Source organism: Maylandia zebra, linkage group LG20, assembly GCF_041146795.1.
Source record: "Maylandia zebra isolate NMK-2024a linkage group LG20, Mzebra_GT3a, whole genome shotgun sequence".
NCBI lineage: Eukaryota > Metazoa > Chordata > Actinopteri > Cichliformes > Cichlidae > Maylandia > Maylandia zebra.
In genome coordinates this window covers 8,397,894-8,419,007 of record NC_135186.1, presented here as the reverse complement: position 1 = coordinate 8,419,007, position 21,114 = coordinate 8,397,894, and the positions used below count along the sequence as shown (strand labels likewise).

Below are 21,114 nucleotides of genomic sequence, written 5' to 3'. Positions count from 1 at the left end.
AATAAAAACAACTTTACTATCATTCTAGTTGCTCTGTTTTATCAGCTTTCTCTGTTTTAATGGCTTCTGTTTCATACAGATAGACCTCCTGTAGATTCTCATTTACTCTATAACCTTATCCCTGCCTACCTTTCTCACCCTGTTCTCTCTCTCTCCCTCTCTCTCTCTCACACACACACACAAACACACACACACACACACACACACACGTGAGTCTGTGGAAGCTGAGCTGGAATAATAGAGGCATTCAGAGGTACTGAATGAGCTGGTGAATGGGAGGAGAAAGGGGCTGTAAACTAACTGTAATGTCCAGAGTTCAAGGCTCTTTTCCACTTTCCGTGACTCACGTGTAAAAGCGTGTGAAAGTGTGTGAAAGCTTGTGTGTGTGTGCGTTACCCTAATACATGCACTCTCACTGTCACCCAAGTGATCTCTTTGTAATAATGCGGCTTCTTGCTGATCGAGATTAAGTAAGTCTTTTTTCATTCACTGCTTTAATTTGTTTAAGTTTTCCTGAAGAAGCACTTCTTTTCGCTTTTGTCATGTGACTTTATTCACAGATTTAGCACACATGAAAACAGGTCAGCAAGGCACATTAAACAAACACACAGTGTTCAAACGCAGGCAGAATGAAACTTCACTGTGCTCTCAGTAATCTTCCACAGTTATTTCAGATGGACAGCGTTGAGCAAAATGACCGGCCACGCTCCAGGCAGCTTGTTCTCGCACACGCCCTGGACGAAGCACAGCTGGATCTCCTCGGGCAGAGGCTAGAAAAGAAGTGTCTGTCACTTTCGGAGAGGGTAAAGTCACAATGTCGGTGAGTCAAAGGATAACATTTTTTGGCCTTACTGCGTTTGACCCAGCTGTGTTTATCTGAGGCTCTATAGCTGATAGCTTGTGCGTGTTTTCCTCCAGGTGTTCTGGTTCCAGGATAAAAAGCTTCGTGCTGGAGGTTATTCCCGTCCTGTCATGGCTCCCTCATTACTCCGTTAGACACAACGCCGTCGGAGATCTGGTGTCTGGCATCAGCGTTGGGATCATGCATCTACCCCAGGGTTAGGCTACAGCAACAGATAAGAGTATCATAAAAGTCACAAAAGAGTCTGAACTACAGTCTGCCACAATACCTTCACTCACAAATCTATAAAGGCTTCATTCCCCTCCCTTATCGCATTAAGATTTACAATATGACTTTGATTGATAAAGACTAAAGAACTATAATAATCTTTAACCAACAATAAATTATTAAATCCATCAAACTTTCACGTAGATCTTTGTGGCAACTTTGTGGCCCTAACCTTAATTTAAGCACTTAAGTGAGCTGTTTCTTTCTTGTGCATTTTAATATGCTGAATCCAAATATAACATCTAAAATAACTAATTCACAATCATATTTAAGTTTCTGCATTTTACAGCCTGTAAGGTTAAGGTGTAGTGTGTAGGTGGGAGGTTGTGATGCAGAGAAACATTGCTTTCATTGGATAAATATGTAAGCCTGGCCACACGTTTTAATTATTTCAAAATGGAAACTGCAACTGCCAATTCTAGAGGTCACAGCACATTGTGAAAGGAAATAATTTAAAAACATATAACTTTGCTTTGCAGCATTACAGACAAAGTGTCAAATTGAGCTAAGATTTATAATTTCAAGTTCATATCAGACTTCATATGAACCCAGTTTCATTCAAATTTGCTGAAGGGTTTAGAATGAGTGTAAATGTGAAAATTGGCACCTATATTATCCACAGATTTATTCAACACTGATTTGCACAGCCGCCTCCTTTATTCTTTTCCAGGTATGGCCAATGCCATGTTGGCAGGAATTCCTCCAGCATTTGGTCTGTACGCTTCTCTTTATCCTCTGATCGTCTACTTCATCTTTGGCACTTCCAGACACCTCTCCATCGGTGATTCTTACATTTGACGCTTTTTCTGGATTTTCCTACAGTCATTCCATACAGTGACGTTTCCATGAGCACCTCTGAAAATCTATTAGGAATTTTTTCTGTTGCAAAAAAAATAATTTAATCGTTTAAAAAGTATTTTTCTTATTCAATCATTTTACTAAATAAAGCCTAATTCAGTAACTAAAGATACTTCAGGAAAGAGTAAACTAGTTCTGCTGCTCTGTGTGTGTGTGTGTGTGTGTGTGTGTGTGTGTGTGTGTGTGTGTGTGTGTGTGTGTGTGTGTGTGTGTGTGTGTGTGTGTGTGTGTGTGACAGGTACCTTTGCTGTCCTGTCCATCATGATTGGGACTGTGACAGCTAATGTGGAGTTGCTTAGCGACGGTGATGAAGCAGCTGTTGAAGCAGCCAAAGTAAACGTAACGGTGCAAGTCACCTTCCTTTGTGGCCTAATACAAGTACGCACACACACACACACACACACACACACACACACACACACACACACACACACACACACACACACATCCAGAATTGTGATTCTGATATTTTGTAAACTACCATTCATTTATTTTTAATTAATTAAGACTAGAGTGGCACTCAGTCAAAATGGAAATACTAAACCTTCTTGTGTCTGCGTTTGTGTGTCTTTAGCTCCTTTTGTACCTGCTGCGGGGAGGTGTTGTGTGCCGCTGGCTGTCGGATCCTGTAATCAGAGCCTACACCACAGCAGCCGCCCTGCACATGATCATCGTACAGCTGCCGCTAATGACAGGAGCACCAGTACAGAAACATACTGGACTGCTGGCTTCACCTAGGGTCAGTTGAAACAGCTGCACTATCATGCACACATTCAGGCACGCCACCTTTGAGCTGAAATAAGTAAGTCCAGAAACAAGAAACAAAGGAGAGCATCATCCTTTTTTCTAGACTTCATGTAAAAAAACCTCTCTGTGAACTTTTTTTTTTTATCAGGAATAAAGAAATAATCTAATGATACCTCCTAACTGCATGGGCCGTGGCTGTAAATTACTTTCTTTTTCTTTGGCACTACGTGGTGCAAATTAAACTCCTTCAAAGACACATCGTGTCACCTCTACACTGACAGTATTGCACTTCTTAAGTGTCAGGGTGTTTTATCAGCACTTTGCAGGTGGTTGATTTCCTCCAGAGCCACTGAACTGTAAGGTTTGATGTGCACTAGAGCACATGAATCTGAAAATGTGAAAACCATTTAGTTGGGCATTTGGACATGTGAGTATATTCTTCTGGAGCTACCTCAGGTGGCCGTAAGAGCAAATGCAGTTTCCTGCTGCGTTATTAAAGCAGGTCCTATAATTTGAAAGTGCAGCTGGAAGTTTTGTGTGTGTGTCTTGCAGACTTTCATAGATGTTCTGTATGGAGTGACCAATGCTGTAACAGGAACTCTGTTAGTCTCTTTGGTTTCTTTGCTGATGCTCATCGGAGGCAAACTGCTGAATGAGCGGTTTAAGAACAAACTGCCTGTCGCCATACCATGGGAGCTTATACTGGTGAAACACACACAGACACACACGCACACACACGCACACACACAAACACATAAACAGTAGACTCATGTCCATAAGATGCACCCAGATGGACAGATGCCACGGTGATGAACTGATGAATGACTCATAATTATATAATAATCTGTTTTTAATCTCCAAAGCCACGATTCTCCACATACAGCAAATATGTGCACCTGGACACTGGTTAATCATCATTCTCTTGTCTGATGTGTTGATAAGAATTGAATTTGTTTGTTTGTACTGCTTCTCAGTTCTTCAAGTAATTTAAAGATTTCAATTAAGGATTACTGTAACATTTTTTAATGTAGTTACAGCTATGTAATTACACAGCTATTTAATTTTATAACAAAAAAAGAGAGCGAGAGAGGTAAAAAACGTACTGCGTGCAAAAGAACTCCCGACGTTTTTTATGCTTCATGTTTTCAGTTATATACAATTGTAGGTTTTGTAGTATATCATGGGGGAAAAAGCTTTAAGACAAAGGCTAGTTTTATCAGTTATCTGTTTATGTCAGTGTGTACTTGAACTGGCCGATTTATGTGATATTAGGATGCAGATTACTTTATATTCTTCTTTTCCAAAGTGAACATTCAGTGCAGAAAATGTCACTTCCACTGCTTTTCTCTCATAGATTGTTCTCAGCACCCTCCTGTCAGTACAGATGGATCTGGCTGGACAGCACAGAGTCCAGGTGGTGGGACACATACCCAGTGGGTCAGTAGAACTGGGTTATTGTTTGTTTGCTTTAGTCATTTAGATTTGCTTTTTCTTTTTTCTTCTTTTCTTCTTCTTTTAAAAAAAAAAAAATCAAATAGTCACGATTGTCAATGATTGTCAAGCTGGAAATGCTAACTTCTAACTGTCAAATGTAATATTCCCTCCAACACAAAAGCAACAAAAAGACTCTGAAAAATCCTTTTAGAAAAATGGTCTGAAATGAATCAGTTTAATGTGACTCCAGAAAAATGTAATTCTCTCTAACTCAAAGTGAGTCAAGTAGATTTATGGCAGAAAAAGACATTATGCTGCTTTTATTTACCTATTAGCTTTAAAGTGTTAATATCATGCAAAGAAAATGACACTAACATCTAAACTGTAGCTCACAAATATTTCTATGAGAAGAAAAGTATCAGTTCTTCATGCTTTTGTTGTCATGTTGCAAATGTGCTGCTAGCTTTGTCACACCTGATAGCTTTAAGAAAATGCTGTGTTATGATGAATAATTCACAAGGTAGTCATAATTCTTTATAATACTGAATATTATAATTTCTTTCCTTTTAATAATATCTTAGTCACTGAGTCAAAGAACCTCTCCTCCTCCTCCTGCTCCTCTCCAGCCTGTCTCCCCCAGCTCTTCCCTCCTTGTCTCAGTCCAGAGAGCTTTTCATTCCAGCTCTGTCCTTGGCTTTGATTGGCTTCAGTTTCCTCTCAGCCATGGGCTCAATGTTTGCCAACAAACATGGCTACTGTGTGGACCCGAGTCAGGTACATTCACCCCAATAACAGTTTAACTCAGATCAGAAAATACATACTCTGTTATTTGTTTCAATATCGTGCAGAGAAACTGAGAGAAGTAAAGTTAATTAAAGGTGTTTTAATGAAACTGCACTTCCAGTGCCTTCTGGAAATTAAAGTGGTGTCCCCAGATTTCTGCAAATGTAGGCACACTTGCTGAACCTCAGCTTTGATTCCCTTCAAACTCTTTTTTTGAAGTTTGTCTGACTTTCCTGGATGAATCTTCTTTGAACAATTCACTGCAACTACTTCCTTTTTTAGCCTCATTGTTAAATCTGCTGTAGAGACGACTGAGAGTAAGTCAGAGTTTTCTGGCCGTGCAACCCAGGGCAGGGCAAAAATGAAGAGTAGGGTGATGTACTGTAGATACAGAACATGTAGAAATCAAATATAAGTGATAAATGTGATGTAGCTAGTCATTTAGCCATTTAAAGATGTGGACTCAGCTGTATGTCCCTGCCTCAGGACCTGCTGGCGCTGGGTCTGTGTAACACCATTGGAGCGATGTTTCAGTGCTTTGCTGTCAGCTGCTCCTTTTCTCGCAGCATGGTCCAGGAAAGCATCGGTGTCAAAACACAGGTCAATTATCTTTTTCAGAAGTCCAGCTCCCTTCAGCTAAACACATTTTTAATCAGGCTAAAATAGCACCTACTAAAACGTTATGAGTCTCATAATGTGCTGTAAGTCATTTTCTTCTTTGCTTGCGGTGTTCTTTTTGTTCATATTTTTAGATGGCTGGTCTGGTGTCAGCTCTGTTGATTCTGACAGTCTTGTTGGAGATTGGTTATCTCTTTGAGCAGCTGCCAAAGGTAAAGCGAATCTAACATAACAGGTATTATTAATGTTTATTATACAAGCTCTTACAGCTAGAGTTCAAATCACCAGACTCTCACCCATGGCAGTCACGTTTTCCAGACAGCAACAGAGAAATGGAATATTTAAAGTTTTTAGTATTATTTTGATGATAAGTAAGAACTTCTTTCTGGCAAGTTTACACGTGATTACAGGACATGAAATGAGGTGAGTCAATGTCTCGTAGCGCTAAGAGAATGAGACAACAAAGCAATCCACTGTTGTTGTAATGGAAACAAATGCTGCAGACGTTTGTGTTTGCAGTTCTGCAGACACCTTTACTTTCCCTAAAGCATGGAAACGATCGCCAGGGTGATTCACGTGTCTGAGCCAATGTTGGGTAATGGTTTGCTGTGTGTACCAGGCAGTGCTGGCAGTGATTATCGTGGTGAACCTTCAGGGCATACTGGCTCAGTTCAGAGATGTGCGTCTGCTCTGGAAATCTGACAGATTAGACCTGGTGGGCTTGGCGCACACACATCATTAATCATAGCACAGAAACAGCTACAAACACCATTCCGGGACTGATCCAGGAATTTTCCCTCTCTTCTCCCTGCGTTCCTTTAGCTCGTGTGGATAGTGTCACTGACTTCCACCTTCATTTTTAACCTGGATCTGGGTCTGGCTGTGGCTGTCGTCTTCTCTCTGGTCACACTCCTTTACAGGACACAACAGTCAGTGAATGTGATTTTACAAACCTTACATGGAGCATTTTGGACCAAAAGAAAAAAAAGATCACTGTATTTATTTTGGAGTGAAAATCCAAAAGTCCCTGCCAACATTTATTATGTTTTCACAAAGTCATTGCTTCACATACTTTTATATGGTTTAAATGGTTCCACTGTCTGTTTCTCTCCCCCCTCAGGACTCAGGACGACTTGTGCACTCATCAGTATTCCCCTCTGTCTCTCTCACACTTTTCATCTTGTCCTCATCTTCCAGCTCCACCACCGTTGTTTTGGGTCACATTCCTGGTACAGACTGTTACAGAGATGTGGAGCTCTACCTTGAGGTAAACTTCAGAAAAATATAAATCCATCTCACAACATCAAAGAAAAGAAATAATCAGAAAATCATTAAAACACAACCCCAGTGCAGTCCCTGTTCTGTTTTGTTACAGTTTTAACTTTGAAATCTTTTCCAAGCGACTATAAACGTTGAGAACATGACGGTCGTTGATCTAAAGAAGAGATTCTTTGAAATTCTTATAAGGTCAGAGTATAAATGAGGTTTCACTACACAGCTGCAGAACTGACTGAATTTAAACTCTCTTCAGACTTCTTGTTACACTTTTATTTGGGGTTTCTCCTCCTTCAGCATCTCTCTGTGATTTAAGCTTCTTTCTGATCAGCTTCAGTTTTACACACCCTTTATATTTGCTCCTTAAGGCGAAGTATTCCTTGTGTCCAGATGTGTAAAATATGTCTGTAGGACGAGGGTTAATAATCCAGTCGTTCGTAATTGGGTCATGGGCTATTAAAATGTGAAGAGCTACAACGATTTATTGATTGGCAGAGATGAATCACGCTGACATTACATGACTCCCGATGATCCTGGCTGGCTGCAGTCTGTGAGCTAGCGTATGTAAAGTGGTATCAGTATGAAAGCCAGTCAATTATGAATTCTCCACAGCTTGTTTTGTATCTGCACATCAATCTTTCAGACAGAGGCTGGTGTGCAAATTAGCATAAACACATCAACATCAGCGTGAAAGACTTTTTGTAGATTTTTTTGACATAATGGAAAAGCCTTTGGGAAATACGTAGATATATTTAAGCTGGAATATTTCAGTAGCTGTGTATGCATGCATCACAGCTATTAAATCCCTTTGCCCTCATCAAAACGAATCTCCGTTGTTTATGTTGATGATATAAAGTACTAAACCCCCCACCGAGAGAAAAAGCATACATGACACCCAATAACAAACCATGTTTTCTTCCTCAGGTCAGGTTTTATTAAGTGAAACTGTCACAGAGCCAAAACCTACTAAAAATACACCCCAGGCTGAAACCGACCATCTGTCACACATCAAAATACCAAACTGCAACCCAAGGCAATCTGTCTGGGCACAGAGCATCAGTGACTTCCTCTTAACTTCTCACTCTCTGTTCCCTCCACTCGATTCTCTCCTCAGTCTGTTACTCTGGTGGCTGCTGCACATCTGCCCTCTGTGTATGTTCTTCATCTTACATCATAGATGTTGTGGTACTGTATACAGTGGAATTCCCTGTAGAAGACCCTACATGAATCACAGATTACCCAACAAAAGATCCAGATTAGCTGAGAAAAAAGAACCCATGTCTCTAAAGTCTAAATACAAACAGCCATTTTCTTACTCTTTAACTTAGCGGTTAGCAGTTAAGTCTCAGGGTCATGTTTTATTTGAGCAATAAGAAACAGCCTTTTTTTTCTATAGCTATATAGACTTAAACTGTTTGACCTTAAAATGAAGAATTTAAGTCTTTATGTGTATAGATATTTAATGGTAACAATAATGAATATTAAGTCTGTCCATACATATGCTGAAAATATAACAGCAAAATAGAGAACATATACAAATACCTTCATCAATATCTAGTAGCATCTTTTTTTAATGAACAAAGGAGATGGCACAGGTGTTACCCTACTGTACTGCACACATCTGTTTTTCTAATGTCCCTTAAAGTGAGTGCACCAGAATTTTGCTGCAAGTACTGCCCGTGTGTCACTACAGTAACCTGTTACACCTGTCCACTGTTAAATGCATGTCTGTTTTTCTTAACAGGCGAAGCAAATTCCAGGCGTGACGATACTCACATGTTCAAGTCCACTTTACTTTGCCAACTCTGAACTGGTGTTCACAAAGATAAGACAGGTGCCAATACACACACACACACACACACACACACACACACACACACACACACACACACATACATATGCACACACACATTGATCTCCTAGAGCTCTGTCCTGATATGTAACTATTAATCTTGAATCTTCAACCTAATGATTACCAAACATTAAGTCTTTTAGACATAAAACTCTAATCAGCCAATCACATAGCAGTAGCTCAGAGACAGGTGATTTAGGTGACTTTGAACGTAGGATGAGAAAAGATGGGCTGGACTGAGTATTTCACAAACTGCTGATCTACTGCAATTTTCCCACATGACCATCTCTACAGTTTGCAAAGAATGGGATGAAAGAGAGAAAATATCCCGTGAGCAGCAGTTCTAAAGGAAAAATGCCCTTTTCATGTCAGAGGTCAAAGGAAAAGGACTCGACATGGTAGACATGGTAACAGAAAAGTGACAGTAAATCAAATAATCACAGATTACAACCATGAAGAGCATCTCTGAACACAAATGTCGAAGCAAACGAACTGCAGCACCACAGGACCACACTGAGTACCACTCCTGTCAGCTAAAGACAAAAAACTGAAGCTGCAATTTGGCAAAACTGGACAGTAGAAAATTGGAAAAATGTACCCTCATCTGATGAGTTTTGATTTCTGCTGCAACGTTCAGATGAGAGGGTCAGGATTTGGTGTAAATAACATGAAAACTTGGCTCCATCCTACCTCGTATCAACAGTTCACTGTATTCAGATGATATCCATGGTCACCAGATCCCACAGCGCACCGTTTGGATGTGGTGGAATTTGAGATTCACATGAAGGATGTGCAGCCGACAAATATGCAGCAACTGTGTGATGCTGGCACATCAGCGTGAGACCAAAATCTCTGAGGAATGTTTCCAGAAACTGAATCGGTGAAAATGTCCAGTGAGTGTAACTCTGAGTTTCATCGCCAGCCCCATGCTTTATGCAATGTGCTTGTGTGTGTATTTGTGCACTGGATTTGATCCCTCTAGTTGAAATAGAAAAATCTCAAAAGCATGTTTGAAGCACTGAAATGTAAATTTTTCACTTGTAACTTTTCCTCTTCACTTCTTTCCTCTTGCAACTTGGAGACGGTGAATCATGGTCAGAAGGAAAACTCAGCTGGAGTTCACATCGCTGCTTCTTCGGTTTCTTCCCCCCCAGCGCAGACACACATGCACACCTACTGCTTGGTTCTGGATCTCAGCTCTGTTACCTTCATGGACTCTGTGGCCATGACGGCACTTTGCAAGGTGAGGAGAGAAGTGCAGGATGAATGCAGCCAATGTATTTCTATGAAGAAATAATTTATTTGTTTGATATATTTATATTTACTCTAAACAGTCTAAAGGGAACTTATTCTCTGAGGCACTGTCATAGTGGGCAGTATTGTAGGTTTTTTATTTGTTCTCTGAAAACTTCTCTTTCCACTATCACCCAGAAAAAAAAATTTACTGAATAAAATCTATAGAAGCCAGTAACATGCTACGAATAATGCAAATGCTAATGTAAATGGGTAAGATGCTAAATAATGACAAGATAATTAAAATCTACAAGACTCCAGGTCAAACAGAGTCCAGATATATTTTTCTGAGACAATAGTTCTAAATTCCTAAAAATTTATCTTCATGTTTGAAAGTAAAGTGAAACGTATTTTGCAGGTTTTTTTGTGTGTGTGCTGGAACAGATCAGTGTTGTGTCAGCAGCAAATGTGGAGATTATGAAGGAAACTACAACAGACTGAAGCTGAATGAACAAAATAATGACATTTTCTTTCTCACTAAGCTAAAGCTTTTCTTTACCTACAACTTTTTGTCACAGATAAGACAGAAAATATAGTTTAGAGAAATATTCAGTCAGTTGTTTTACGTCAATATCACTAAAAATAAATTCAGCTTTAGAAATTGGATCACCAAACAGATGTATTCACTAATTCTCAAGGCCTCGGGAGGGAAAAAGTGCTGTCAGCCTGATATCTTTTTGCTGATTAAAGATATTAGCAAGAAATGGTTATGTAAGAAAAGACCAGCGTACTGGTCACGTGTGAGATAAAAACAAACCACGCGATTAACAACGTCACACGTGTGCATGTTGACGCAGAGCTTTTGCATAATTCTTATCTAATGGATAAGAAGAATTGAAACGTATTCGTCCCACTATGTATACATGTGCTTTTATATGATATTGGTAATGTTTATATGGTCACAAGATCCCTATGTTTGTGTGTGTTTTCACCAGGTTGTAGAAGTCTTGGACATCCAGGGTGTCGGTGTTTTTCTGGCAGCTTGCCCAGGTCAGCCTCATGTTTCATGCGCTCTTACTGTATCTCCCACAGAGTGACTTATCTTCTATTTCTCTCTCACACACTCATTCACGCACACACCCACACACACACACCCTCCGTTTCTCTTGGGTTTGGCTGTTACTGTTTCCACAGGTCAGGTTCTCACAACCCCTCCTAACTGGAGCTTTGCTTCAAGCTTCTTTTTCTTTCATTTTGAACTTCATGTAGCTGTCGCATTTTTTTTTTCTTTAGGAGCTTTTTTTTGTATGCCAGTGCACACACGGCAGGTTGTGTCTTTCTAATGAGACATGGGAGTGTAAAAGCATTTTCCATGTGATTAACATCAGTAAATATTTCAAATTACGCTGTAAATTCTGTGATTTCTAATTCTCTCTGCATGTTTACAGAGAAAGTTTTATCCCAGCTCCAGACTCAGGGTTGTATACCAGACAGCCTGCCCCGCTCCTGTCTCTTTCCATCAGTCCATCATGCCGTCCAGCACTGCCTCACCATCCTACCCAGGTCCCTGGAGGTACGCACCATATATATATATATATATATATATATATATATATATATATATATATATATATATATATATATATATAGGTAGATAGATAGATAGATAGATAGATAGACAATTCTTTTATTCTGCCTATTGCAACTGCTCAACTCCACTTTCACGGGGAAGCAGAGCTCATACACTCCTAAAATCATCTCATATTTTTAAATATGTGTTTTGTTGAGCAGCAGGTTTTCTGCTGTGTTTGTGTAGCCACATCGAACATGTAACTGTTTACAGCTCCTCTGTACTGTACTACTGCATCTGTGAAACTGACTCACTCACTTGTGTAGTCAGTACAGGCTGAAAAATACTAAGTGTGAAAATGCAAATTGAGAAAAGAAAAGACAAGAAAGAAGGGTAGGGGTGTAGTTAGTTAGAGGTGAATTTAGCAGACTGTAGGCTGGTACACTGTCTCTGATTGAGGCGGGAGGATTGAAGCTGTGTTAGCTGGATTTGCATGTGAGTCTTTTCAGTTGCATTTTTAGATCATGTATGAAGGTGATTGGATCTGGCTGACCAGAGGAGACAGTGTGGATCACAAAATATTATTTCTGTGTCCGAAAACTCTCTTTGCTCATTCAATCATTTCTCCCAATATAAAATTAAAATGCTTAGTCATAGTTACCAGTAAACTGAGATTTTGGACACTTATTGTCACAGGTGCAGTCACAGCTCTTGGGAGAATTGTATGCGTGTTGTGAACACTATGTTTGTTTTGTTCTGTTGGGGGGATTTTTACACTCTATCTATTGAACTGTAAATCTGGTGAACTGATATTTTGCTGCACTGGTTTTCTTTCCTTTAAATTGCTCATTTAAACTGTAATCTGCTATTGTGTGCTTTTGTGTCGCATTTCAACATATTTAAAGATTTTCTTTGTTTATTCTTTGCTTCTAATCAGGAAATCAACTCGGACACAAGCATTTGTTAAAACAACAAAGGGACAATAATTCTGCATAAAGCAGACCCCAAACACAACCCTGGGGTGGACGGCGTCCATTTATTTTTGACAGAAATGCTCTTTTGCATTTGCATGTTGCACATTTCCCAGGTTGGCTTTTCTCAGTCTTTGCTTTTTTGTATTTCCACAAATAAATGTAACAACAAATGTATTCTCCATTTCATGCTGTTATTAAACATTCTGAAATTTTGCTGATTTTCAATGCAGAGTGAAAAGTTTGAATCTCCTGGTTTTGAGCCTAGTACACCTGCTGCTCCGCAGCACTATCTGTCACACCAGAAAGGACTCAAACCCAAACATCCTAGCTTTGAAGAGAAGCGCCTTATCCATTAAGCTGTTGAGACTTGAGAATACCTGATGACAATGCAGACACAGAGCACTGATGGGCTTATTCATTAACCGAGGCAACAGTGTTCTTACAGTTTTTCTCCGTCGCTTTGGTGCTTTTCTCACATCACTATTAACATTAAAATGCTCACTTTTTGTACAGCCATTTACAGTAAAATCTACAGTAAAGTTAAACATTCCTGTAGTTAGGGAAGTAAGTGAGTACAAGACACTGAATACGTATGTTTCCCATTTTTACTGTGTAGGCTGTTTGTAATTCTACAACATTGTGCAAAAGAAAAATACTCTACAGTCACTTATTTAGAATAAACATAAGAAACACCCTTTTGGAAGAGCTGTGCACAAATGTGAACAATATAACAGTACATATTGTAGCTGAACATATGTAAATCATTCTGGCACATCCAGACGTTCCCGTCTGTCTGGCTACATATTTTCATCTACATCACAATGGATACCATTCCTTGCAATGCAGCGAGGAAAATATCACCTGTAGTGGCGAATCCACCCTCTGCATGACTCAGCTGTGATGTCATCCCATGCTGCATCCATGGCTGCTAGCAGGGCCATTTGCGCATGTGAATGCCAGTCATAAACCTTCCACCTCCAGGCAGAGAAAAACTCCTCTTATCGGATTAAGGAATGGGGAGTAGGGAGGGAGAAATTCAACCAGCATTATGTCATGTGCTGCAAACCACTGTCTGACCAGATATGAGTGGTGAAAACGGATATTATCCCACACAACGACATACTTGTTAAGTTGGCCTCAACCCCTCTCATTCTCAGGGACTATGTCCCTGTAAAGAGTGTCTAAAAAAGTCAGGAAATGTTGTGTATTTTATGGACCAAGAAGGAGAATATGGGTGAGGATGCCATTGTCTGAGATGGCTGCACACATTGTAACATTCTCTCCACACCGGCCTGGGACATCGGTGGTTGCTCCCTGTCCAATGTGATTTCTTCCACGCCTTCTGCCTTTGGCCAGATTGAAACCCGCCTCATCAACGTATATGAACGTGTGCAGTGGTTCCTCTCCCTTTAGAGAGAGAGAGAAAATGGAACATCTTTTCCTGTGTAACATAATGCATTTTGTATGTTCTGTGAGTATATATACAAAATTGCTAGACTACTGCATAAAACTACACAAAGTAAAACAGTTTACAGTGCTGAAGGTTAGAGTATACATAGAAGACATGTTTTACCTGTACATACTAGTGACGGATCTCCTTCACTCTTTCACTGTTCTGTTCAAATGGCACTTTGTACAATTCTTTCATGCCCATTTCTTTTCTCTTGAGCACTCTGTCAGTTGTTGCAATTGACACAGATCCAATATTGCCAAATACACCGTTATCCTCTATGACAGCGCTTTGGGTTTCTTTCAACTTTATTGCATTGTTTGCAATCACCATTGCACAAATGGCTTCCTCTTGCTGCGGGGTAAAAAGGGGCCCTCTTCCACCTCCGCGAGGTTGTCTTTCAATCCTTTGTGGTGCAGATTACAGTAAAATTACAGTAATCTACACTCAACATGAGATATTATGAGATGTTGGATTACTTTTCAATACTATACATATCTGTTCTCCCTATGAAATGTTTGAATGATTGAACTCCCAGTGGTTCTTTCAACATTTGGTTGCACCCTCCCTCATCCATTATGAGGCCATGATTGACAACATGGTCAACAAGTGTTGCCCTAATTTCATTAGGAATCGGCCCATGTATTTTGGCGTCTTCTCCCTCTTCCCCTGTTTTGTCCCCCCCACATCCTCACGCCTCTTCCACGATGCTGACCTTCCTGTCCTGCTCAGTTCATATAGGCTTCCCAATTGAGGGTTCATGGGATTGATCCATGAGTGATTGTGAACAAGCGGCTTGGCATTGGTTACAACTAATACTTCACACACCTCCTTGTCAGTGAAAGCTGAAGTTCACCTGAGAGAAATTGTTCAATTTCCGGGACATTTCCAGGAAAAAATAATAATTAAAAAAAGTATAACATTTGCTTGACAGCATTTGAAAACTATACTTGTATATAATGACTCAAGCAATGAAATGAAGACAATTAGTTTTATTGGGAACGACTATTCAGCATCCAAAAGTATAGTTCATTTTGACTGACATGACATAAGCAAATGATAATGTTGTCGACGGCAGAGAATTGTATGAAAGCAACTGATACATGTCCAAGAGCACTTACAATTTGTTCAGAGGAAGGAGAAATTGCTACTATGATGTGCACAAATGACTAAATGTTGTTGAGGTTGCACTAATGGCTTTGAGAATTTTCATTCTGACCTGAGAAAAGCACCAAAGCGACTGAGAAAAACTGTAAATAACCTATCCAATATAGAGTAATCCATAAAGATATACGAGCTTTGAATGTGATGCACACGCTTCAGAATGTGGTAACAGCATGCCTATTGTCATGGTCCGGAGTCTGTTACTCCGTGTTTTAGTTTATTATTATTCTGTGGTTTTGTTTATTCTGGGTTTTTGTACTCTGCTTTTTCACGTTTCATGTTCCTATGTTCTGTGTCCCCCAGTCTGTGTCAAGTTTGTGTGTGAGTTGTGTCATTACGTGTATGTGTTTCCTGTTTTACTTTGAAGGTCTCTGTCTGATGTCAGTGCGTTCTCTTTACGTTTCCCCTGCCTCGTCAGCTGTGATGTCTCCCAGGTGTGTTTCCCTCCTGTTTCCCATCCCCTGATTGCTGGTCTGTGTATTTATAGTGTGTGTTCCCTCGTCCTCGTTGCATTATTCCCCTCCATCATTCTGTGTAATTCCCTGTGTATCCCTACATCGCCATTTCTGGTTAGTCTCTGTTAGTTTTTCCCTGTTTAGGTCGTACTTCTTCAGGCTTCTTGAAGGGCATTCAAAGCTCTTCTTCAGATGAAAGACATGTGGATGAGAAAGAACCAGTACTTTCTGATCAATGTCATTGCTGGATTTATTAAAGAGGAAAAAGACATACATGTTTTAGCCATGAGCCATCATTAGCATAACGTAAAACAAAAAGCAGTGACAATATATGCCTATTGTCACTGGTCCAAACGCCTATTCAAGTCCTCTCATCAAACACTGAATAATCATATATCTTTGTGAGAATAATTTGAGCACACTCCCAATGTCAGTATCACTTAAAGACAATCTTATTAGAAACATAATAAAATTGTGCATTACAAAGTTTTCATTGATTTTAAAAGAATGTATGTAACAATCTCTATGTGAGTTTTCAAGGTTGCTGACGTGACATTGCAAATGCGTGTGTGGTGTGTCGAACCATGTTGGAAAAAGGTCAGGATGAAGTCTATGAACCTTCACTATCATTAACTTTGACAGGATTACCCCGTTGACTCACTCAATCCCTGACACTGGCTCAAGTAGTAATGAACAGCCTAGCTAGTGTACTATTTCCTGTAGCTTCACATTATCACGTCGCTGTGGCGACTAAACAACAAGACTTGGAACCATGTGATAAAAATCCAGGTTGGTCAGGTTTGTAACACATGCACCAAAGCCATACTGCCATGAACTATGTGACTGGATTGTGACACCCTGTTTTTGTTTTCATGCATTTTTAAAGTTATACAATGATTTAATGCACACAATAATGCAGGTGTTACGACCCGGCTCAAAAGCCGCAACATAAAAAAAGGAGATGAATAACAGAGTGTGGGTGAGAAGAGGTTTCATCCTAAAATGGAAAACCAGGTTGGCTAAAATGGCTGGTGCCACCAAGGCAAAGACTAGTGCACTGCCGGGAAGCTTGCCTCAGGTATGCTTTTATCCACACCTATTAGCACCAGCTGAAAACACAGACGATTAGAAGCTGCACAGGGACGTAACACCTCCTCCCTTAAAAGGGTTCCTCTAGGACCCCTAAACAAATTAAAAGTCCCTCTGAAGCCTTGATCCCTCAAAAGTAAGTTGGCATCTTTAAGCATGGATGCCCCTACATGAGGATCTGAAGTTGCCACACTGAACACACAAAAAGTAACATGTGACCAACACAAAGGAGCACAACAGTCAAACCCAAAATGATTACCCGACCTGCTACAACACAAAACCAAAAGTAGCAACAAATAATCACAAGTGATCTGTTGTCTCCACCACACAGTCACATACAAGTGGCCCTATACCACAACAAGTTACTTTAATCCAAAAAGTTCAGTAAATCAAGCACACTAGTGACCAACCACAAAATAGAGAGCTATGGCCACACAATGATCACATCAAGGGTGGCTCAGCACCCCACAGTGTTATTGCCATCACCTGGCCAACAACACTCACAAGTGATCCAACAAAATAGCCATATTCCAAAATAGCCCCCACTTATGTTACGACCCGGCTCAAAAGCCGCAACATAAAAAAAGGAGATGAATAACAGAGTGTGGGTGAGAAGAGGTTTCATCCTAAAATGGAAATCCAGGTTGGCTAAAATGGCTGGTGCCACCAAGGCAAAGACTAGTGCACTGCTGGGAAGCTTGCCTCAGGTATGCTTTTATCCACACCTGACTAGGTGTGGCCAATTAGCACCAGCTGAAAACACTGAGACGATTAGAAGTTGCACAGGGACGTAACACAGGTTAACAATACAGCTTGTATTTAATGACCGGCTCAGTCGTCTCCGTCTCCGTCTCCGTCGCCGCCGCCGCTGCCTTCCGCTGCCTTCCGCTGCCTTCCGCTGTCTTCCGCGCGGCCGGCCTCCGGACCGACTCAGTCGTCTCCTTCGCCGATGACGGCGAAGGACCAGTCACTGGGTAAAACTATGCAAAACTGAACAAAAATAAATTCTCTCTCTTTTTTTTTTTTTTTTAGAAAATGTTTGATGAATTGTAAATGTGTTCAAATGTGTTTACACATCATGATGTGCAACTGTAATTAATGATTCACCATTTCAAACATAATATCCAAGATGATTAAACTGATATTATAGTCATAACAGATCCCCTCCCTTTACTGTTCTCTTAAATATCAACTTGATTTCGGGTAGCAGTCATGTGTCTTTCCAAGAAAATGTTCTCGAGTTCAAAGTTTTTCATGTAGATCCTTCTCATTAAAATATGCTGATAAAAGTTGTACAAAAGGTTAGACCCTTCTCAGTCTTATCAATAGACAAAGGGGCCGCATTATAAGACCTGTTAATATTCTTTCCTGAGGAAGAAACCTCACCAGATATGTCTACTGTGCCTTTTGCAAAACACTGAAGACAAGAGTCAATCTCATTTGTGAGTAGGAATGAGAATTGATAAGAATTACATCCAATTCCATTATCGACATTACTTATCGATTTGATTCCTTATTAATTCTCAATTCTAGATTGGGTTCTCACTAGCTCTGCATTTAGAGTTACCACCATCACTAAGCAGCATATCAAAGACATTACATTTGTGCAAATTAATTGCATGTTGTCTGGTCAAATGTTCGCGTACGCTGGAGGTATTTCATCTCTTTGTTATGATTAGTGTCAGGTCAATACTCAAAAAAGTAACACTTTTATTAAAGGTAATGCAGTACATTACTTAATTACTTCAAGAAGAAAATAATTCATTATACTCCTCATTACATTACTTTCATCTTACTCTGTAAAATGATCTGAAGTACACTGTCTTATAATAACCATTTCACAATATAAACTTGAGGCTACAGCCCCACACACCAACACAAATCCCTATCCTGATGAGGACACATATATGAAGAGAAAGCCAACAGAACAAATGAAAGAGGAAGCATATGTTTCTTCTACTGTAGAAACATACACTGATAGAAATGGAGGCTGCAGCCTGACTGCTCATCCGTTTGTTACCTGATGAAGTTCAGCATCAGCTTCACCGCAGCTCACAAATGATGGCTCACTTGAGCCGTCCTGGGCTGAGGTCGGCATTCCATCAGCTTTAGCATCACTCTGGGTTCTAGGCTAGATTAGCATTAGCATGCTGTCTGTGCAGGTGTTTGCAAAGAGCCAAAGTTGTGGTGGTAGCATAATGCAGCTGTTTCTGTCCTGGATGCAGTTTGCACTTTACCATTATGCCCTTGTCCTTTAGAGCAATAAAAATAGAAGTAAGGTCCATACCCATGATGCAAACCATCCTGCTATTTTCCTCAGCTGACAACTGAAATTAGCTGAATGTAGTGCAAGTGCAAGAATCGATGAGTCCAAGAGATTCGACTACTAGGAACTGGTTCTTGAAGAGAACTGGTTCTCGATTCCCATCCCTTTTCATGTAACATCATCCTCTGGGGTCTTGGTCATTGTTTTCAGTCTTATCACATATTAGCGCTCAGTTACACAGGCCTAAGGACGGATCAGGGTTCCCATGGCAACCTCCAGATAGTAGAACAAAATATGTATTCCCCAGCTGGTTTGCGAGTACTTGCTGGGTGAAATCGGCCACAATGTGGGTGCTGTATCTCTTTGTGGCCTTCCAGTTGCTTTGGCTGCTAACAGATTGCCACAGTAGTTTGCATGGAAAATGGCAACTTGTCTGCAAACACTTGCAACATGTTTGGCAATGAACAGCGAAACTGCAGAATGTCTAAAGCCAACCACAATCTTTTCTCTGTCAGAGTAAAAGTTGTCCCTTATGTGCAACCAACACAGTTCAAAAGGCACAACTTTTACTTTGAAAGTGAAAAGTCTCTGTTTGTGGTTGGATTTGCTCTTTTTCAGGTTTCACTACAGCTCAGGCAGCAAATGGTAAATGATTGCAAACGAGTCTGGGTTTTCCATGCAAACTATTGGCGACTGTCACCAATACTTATGGTATACTTATACTTGTGTTTCTAAGTATTTTGACAGTGCTAGATTTTAACCAAAGCACTTTTATCTAATGTTCACACACACGCTTACACTCCAATGGGGCAACTCTGGCTTTACTATCTTGCCCAAGGATACTTCGACATGCAGACTGGAGGAGCCTGAGATTAAACCATCAACTTCAAATTTGCAGACAACTGTGTCTCTCTGTGTGTGCCGGTACTCTGAAGTACTTCATTCCAGATGTATGTTCACTTTGAAATAACTATATGCATGCTGTATTAAAATGCCAAGCTTTGGCTTTTCTTTGAGAGTAACTTCCTATAAATAGATTGTGTACATAATGTCGAGATCAAAAAGTAATTGGACACGAAGTCAGAAAAAGTTATTATATTTAATATTGTGTGGAAAATGCTTTTACTTTTTGACCCACAGACATCAGCAGATGGTTTGCCTCTTCCCCGGTGAAGCTCTCCCTGTCATTCACAGCAGTCACTGTCAGCTTTTGGTTGTTTGGGGACTCAATCAATCAAAAATATGCAACCTCTTCACCATGTGTTCACATTGGCAGTATGAATGATGAAATGTCATCTCATGAGTTTTGATGAATTTGGCTGAATCTGAGCACTCATTTTGCTTGTGTATATCTTGGCATTCACCCCATTGCTTCTGCCAGCAGTAAATCCTCAATAAATGTCATGTTGCCAGTGTCTTTGGCAGCTAGACATGCCCAAGTAACTTTGATGTCTCTCTAACAGATTAATGCTTTGATTGAATCACATTATTCATATTATTTACTTGTATAGTCAATTTTTTAAATTGACAGGTAATTCCATCTCAGCGTAACAAGTGACTATCAACTCTGAATGAGTTTTTTCCTTCGTGAACTTACGCTGAAATAAATCACAGCTGCCCACAATATGTTATATTGCAGATGAAATACTATTCATTAACTGCACAAATATTGTGTTCTGCATGCTAGTACTACAACTAGCATGCAGAATGTAATACTAATACTGTGCCATACTAGTACTATTGTTGCAGTACTGGTATACTGCAATAAACATAGTGGAACATACATTACAAACAGTGCATAGTGGAATCTAAATGGATCTGAATGGTGTCTAAATACACTTCAGAGCTTCATTACAGAAGCTCTGAAGTGTGACGTGGGTTTCCAAATACAGATCATTAACTTTGACTAAATTATCTTTTTCAGAGAGACTGCAAATCTAAGTCACTGGGTCAGGAAGCAATGAATAGCCTTGCTTCACGCCGTTGCATTACTGTTGCAAACTAATCAGTAAGACCCAGTTAAATATCAACCAGGTTTCTGGTACTGGCTGTGCGTGTTTTTCTAAGAAAATGTCCATGGTGGAAAGATTAAATCTGAGCAAAGTTCACTGTGATGTTAAAAATTCTTCTAGATAAAATAGATAAAGCCTTTTTTTTTATCAGTGAACAAAGAGGCTACTTTCAGAAGTTGACATTCTTTCCTAAGGACAAAATCTC

At 40.0% G+C, this 21,114-nt stretch overlaps 1 protein-coding gene across 5 annotated transcripts; it reads left to right on the top strand.

The window, feature by feature from the left end:
* The first annotated feature begins 350 nt into the window (after positions 1–350).
* slc26a6.1 (solute carrier family 26 member 6, tandem duplicate 1) lies at positions 351–12,698 on the top strand. Of its 5 annotated transcripts, none has more exons than XM_014407483.4 (19): positions 351–470; positions 675–820; positions 919–1,058; positions 1,800–1,910; positions 2,226–2,365; positions 2,562–2,726; positions 3,287–3,439; positions 4,089–4,171; positions 4,795–4,942; positions 5,438–5,551; positions 5,704–5,781; positions 6,189–6,284; positions 6,392–6,498; positions 6,767–6,836; positions 8,589–8,678; positions 9,778–9,939; positions 10,925–10,979; positions 11,378–11,502; positions 12,437–12,698. In XM_014407483.4, exons 2-19 carry the CDS (start codon positions 675–677, stop codon positions 12,464–12,466), a joined length of 2,013 nt encoding a protein of 670 aa, XP_014262969.3. In that variant the 5' UTR covers positions 351–470; the 3' UTR covers positions 12,467–12,698. The 5 variants fall into 5 exon arrangements, 4 of the variants coding, with proteins under 4 accessions (XP_014262969.3, XP_014262970.3, XP_023008074.3 ...); XM_014407484.4 differs by having other exon boundaries at positions 666–820; XM_023152306.3 differs by lacking the exon at positions 351–470 and having other exon boundaries at positions 527–820.
* Positions 12,699–21,114: the final 8,416 nt, after the last annotated feature.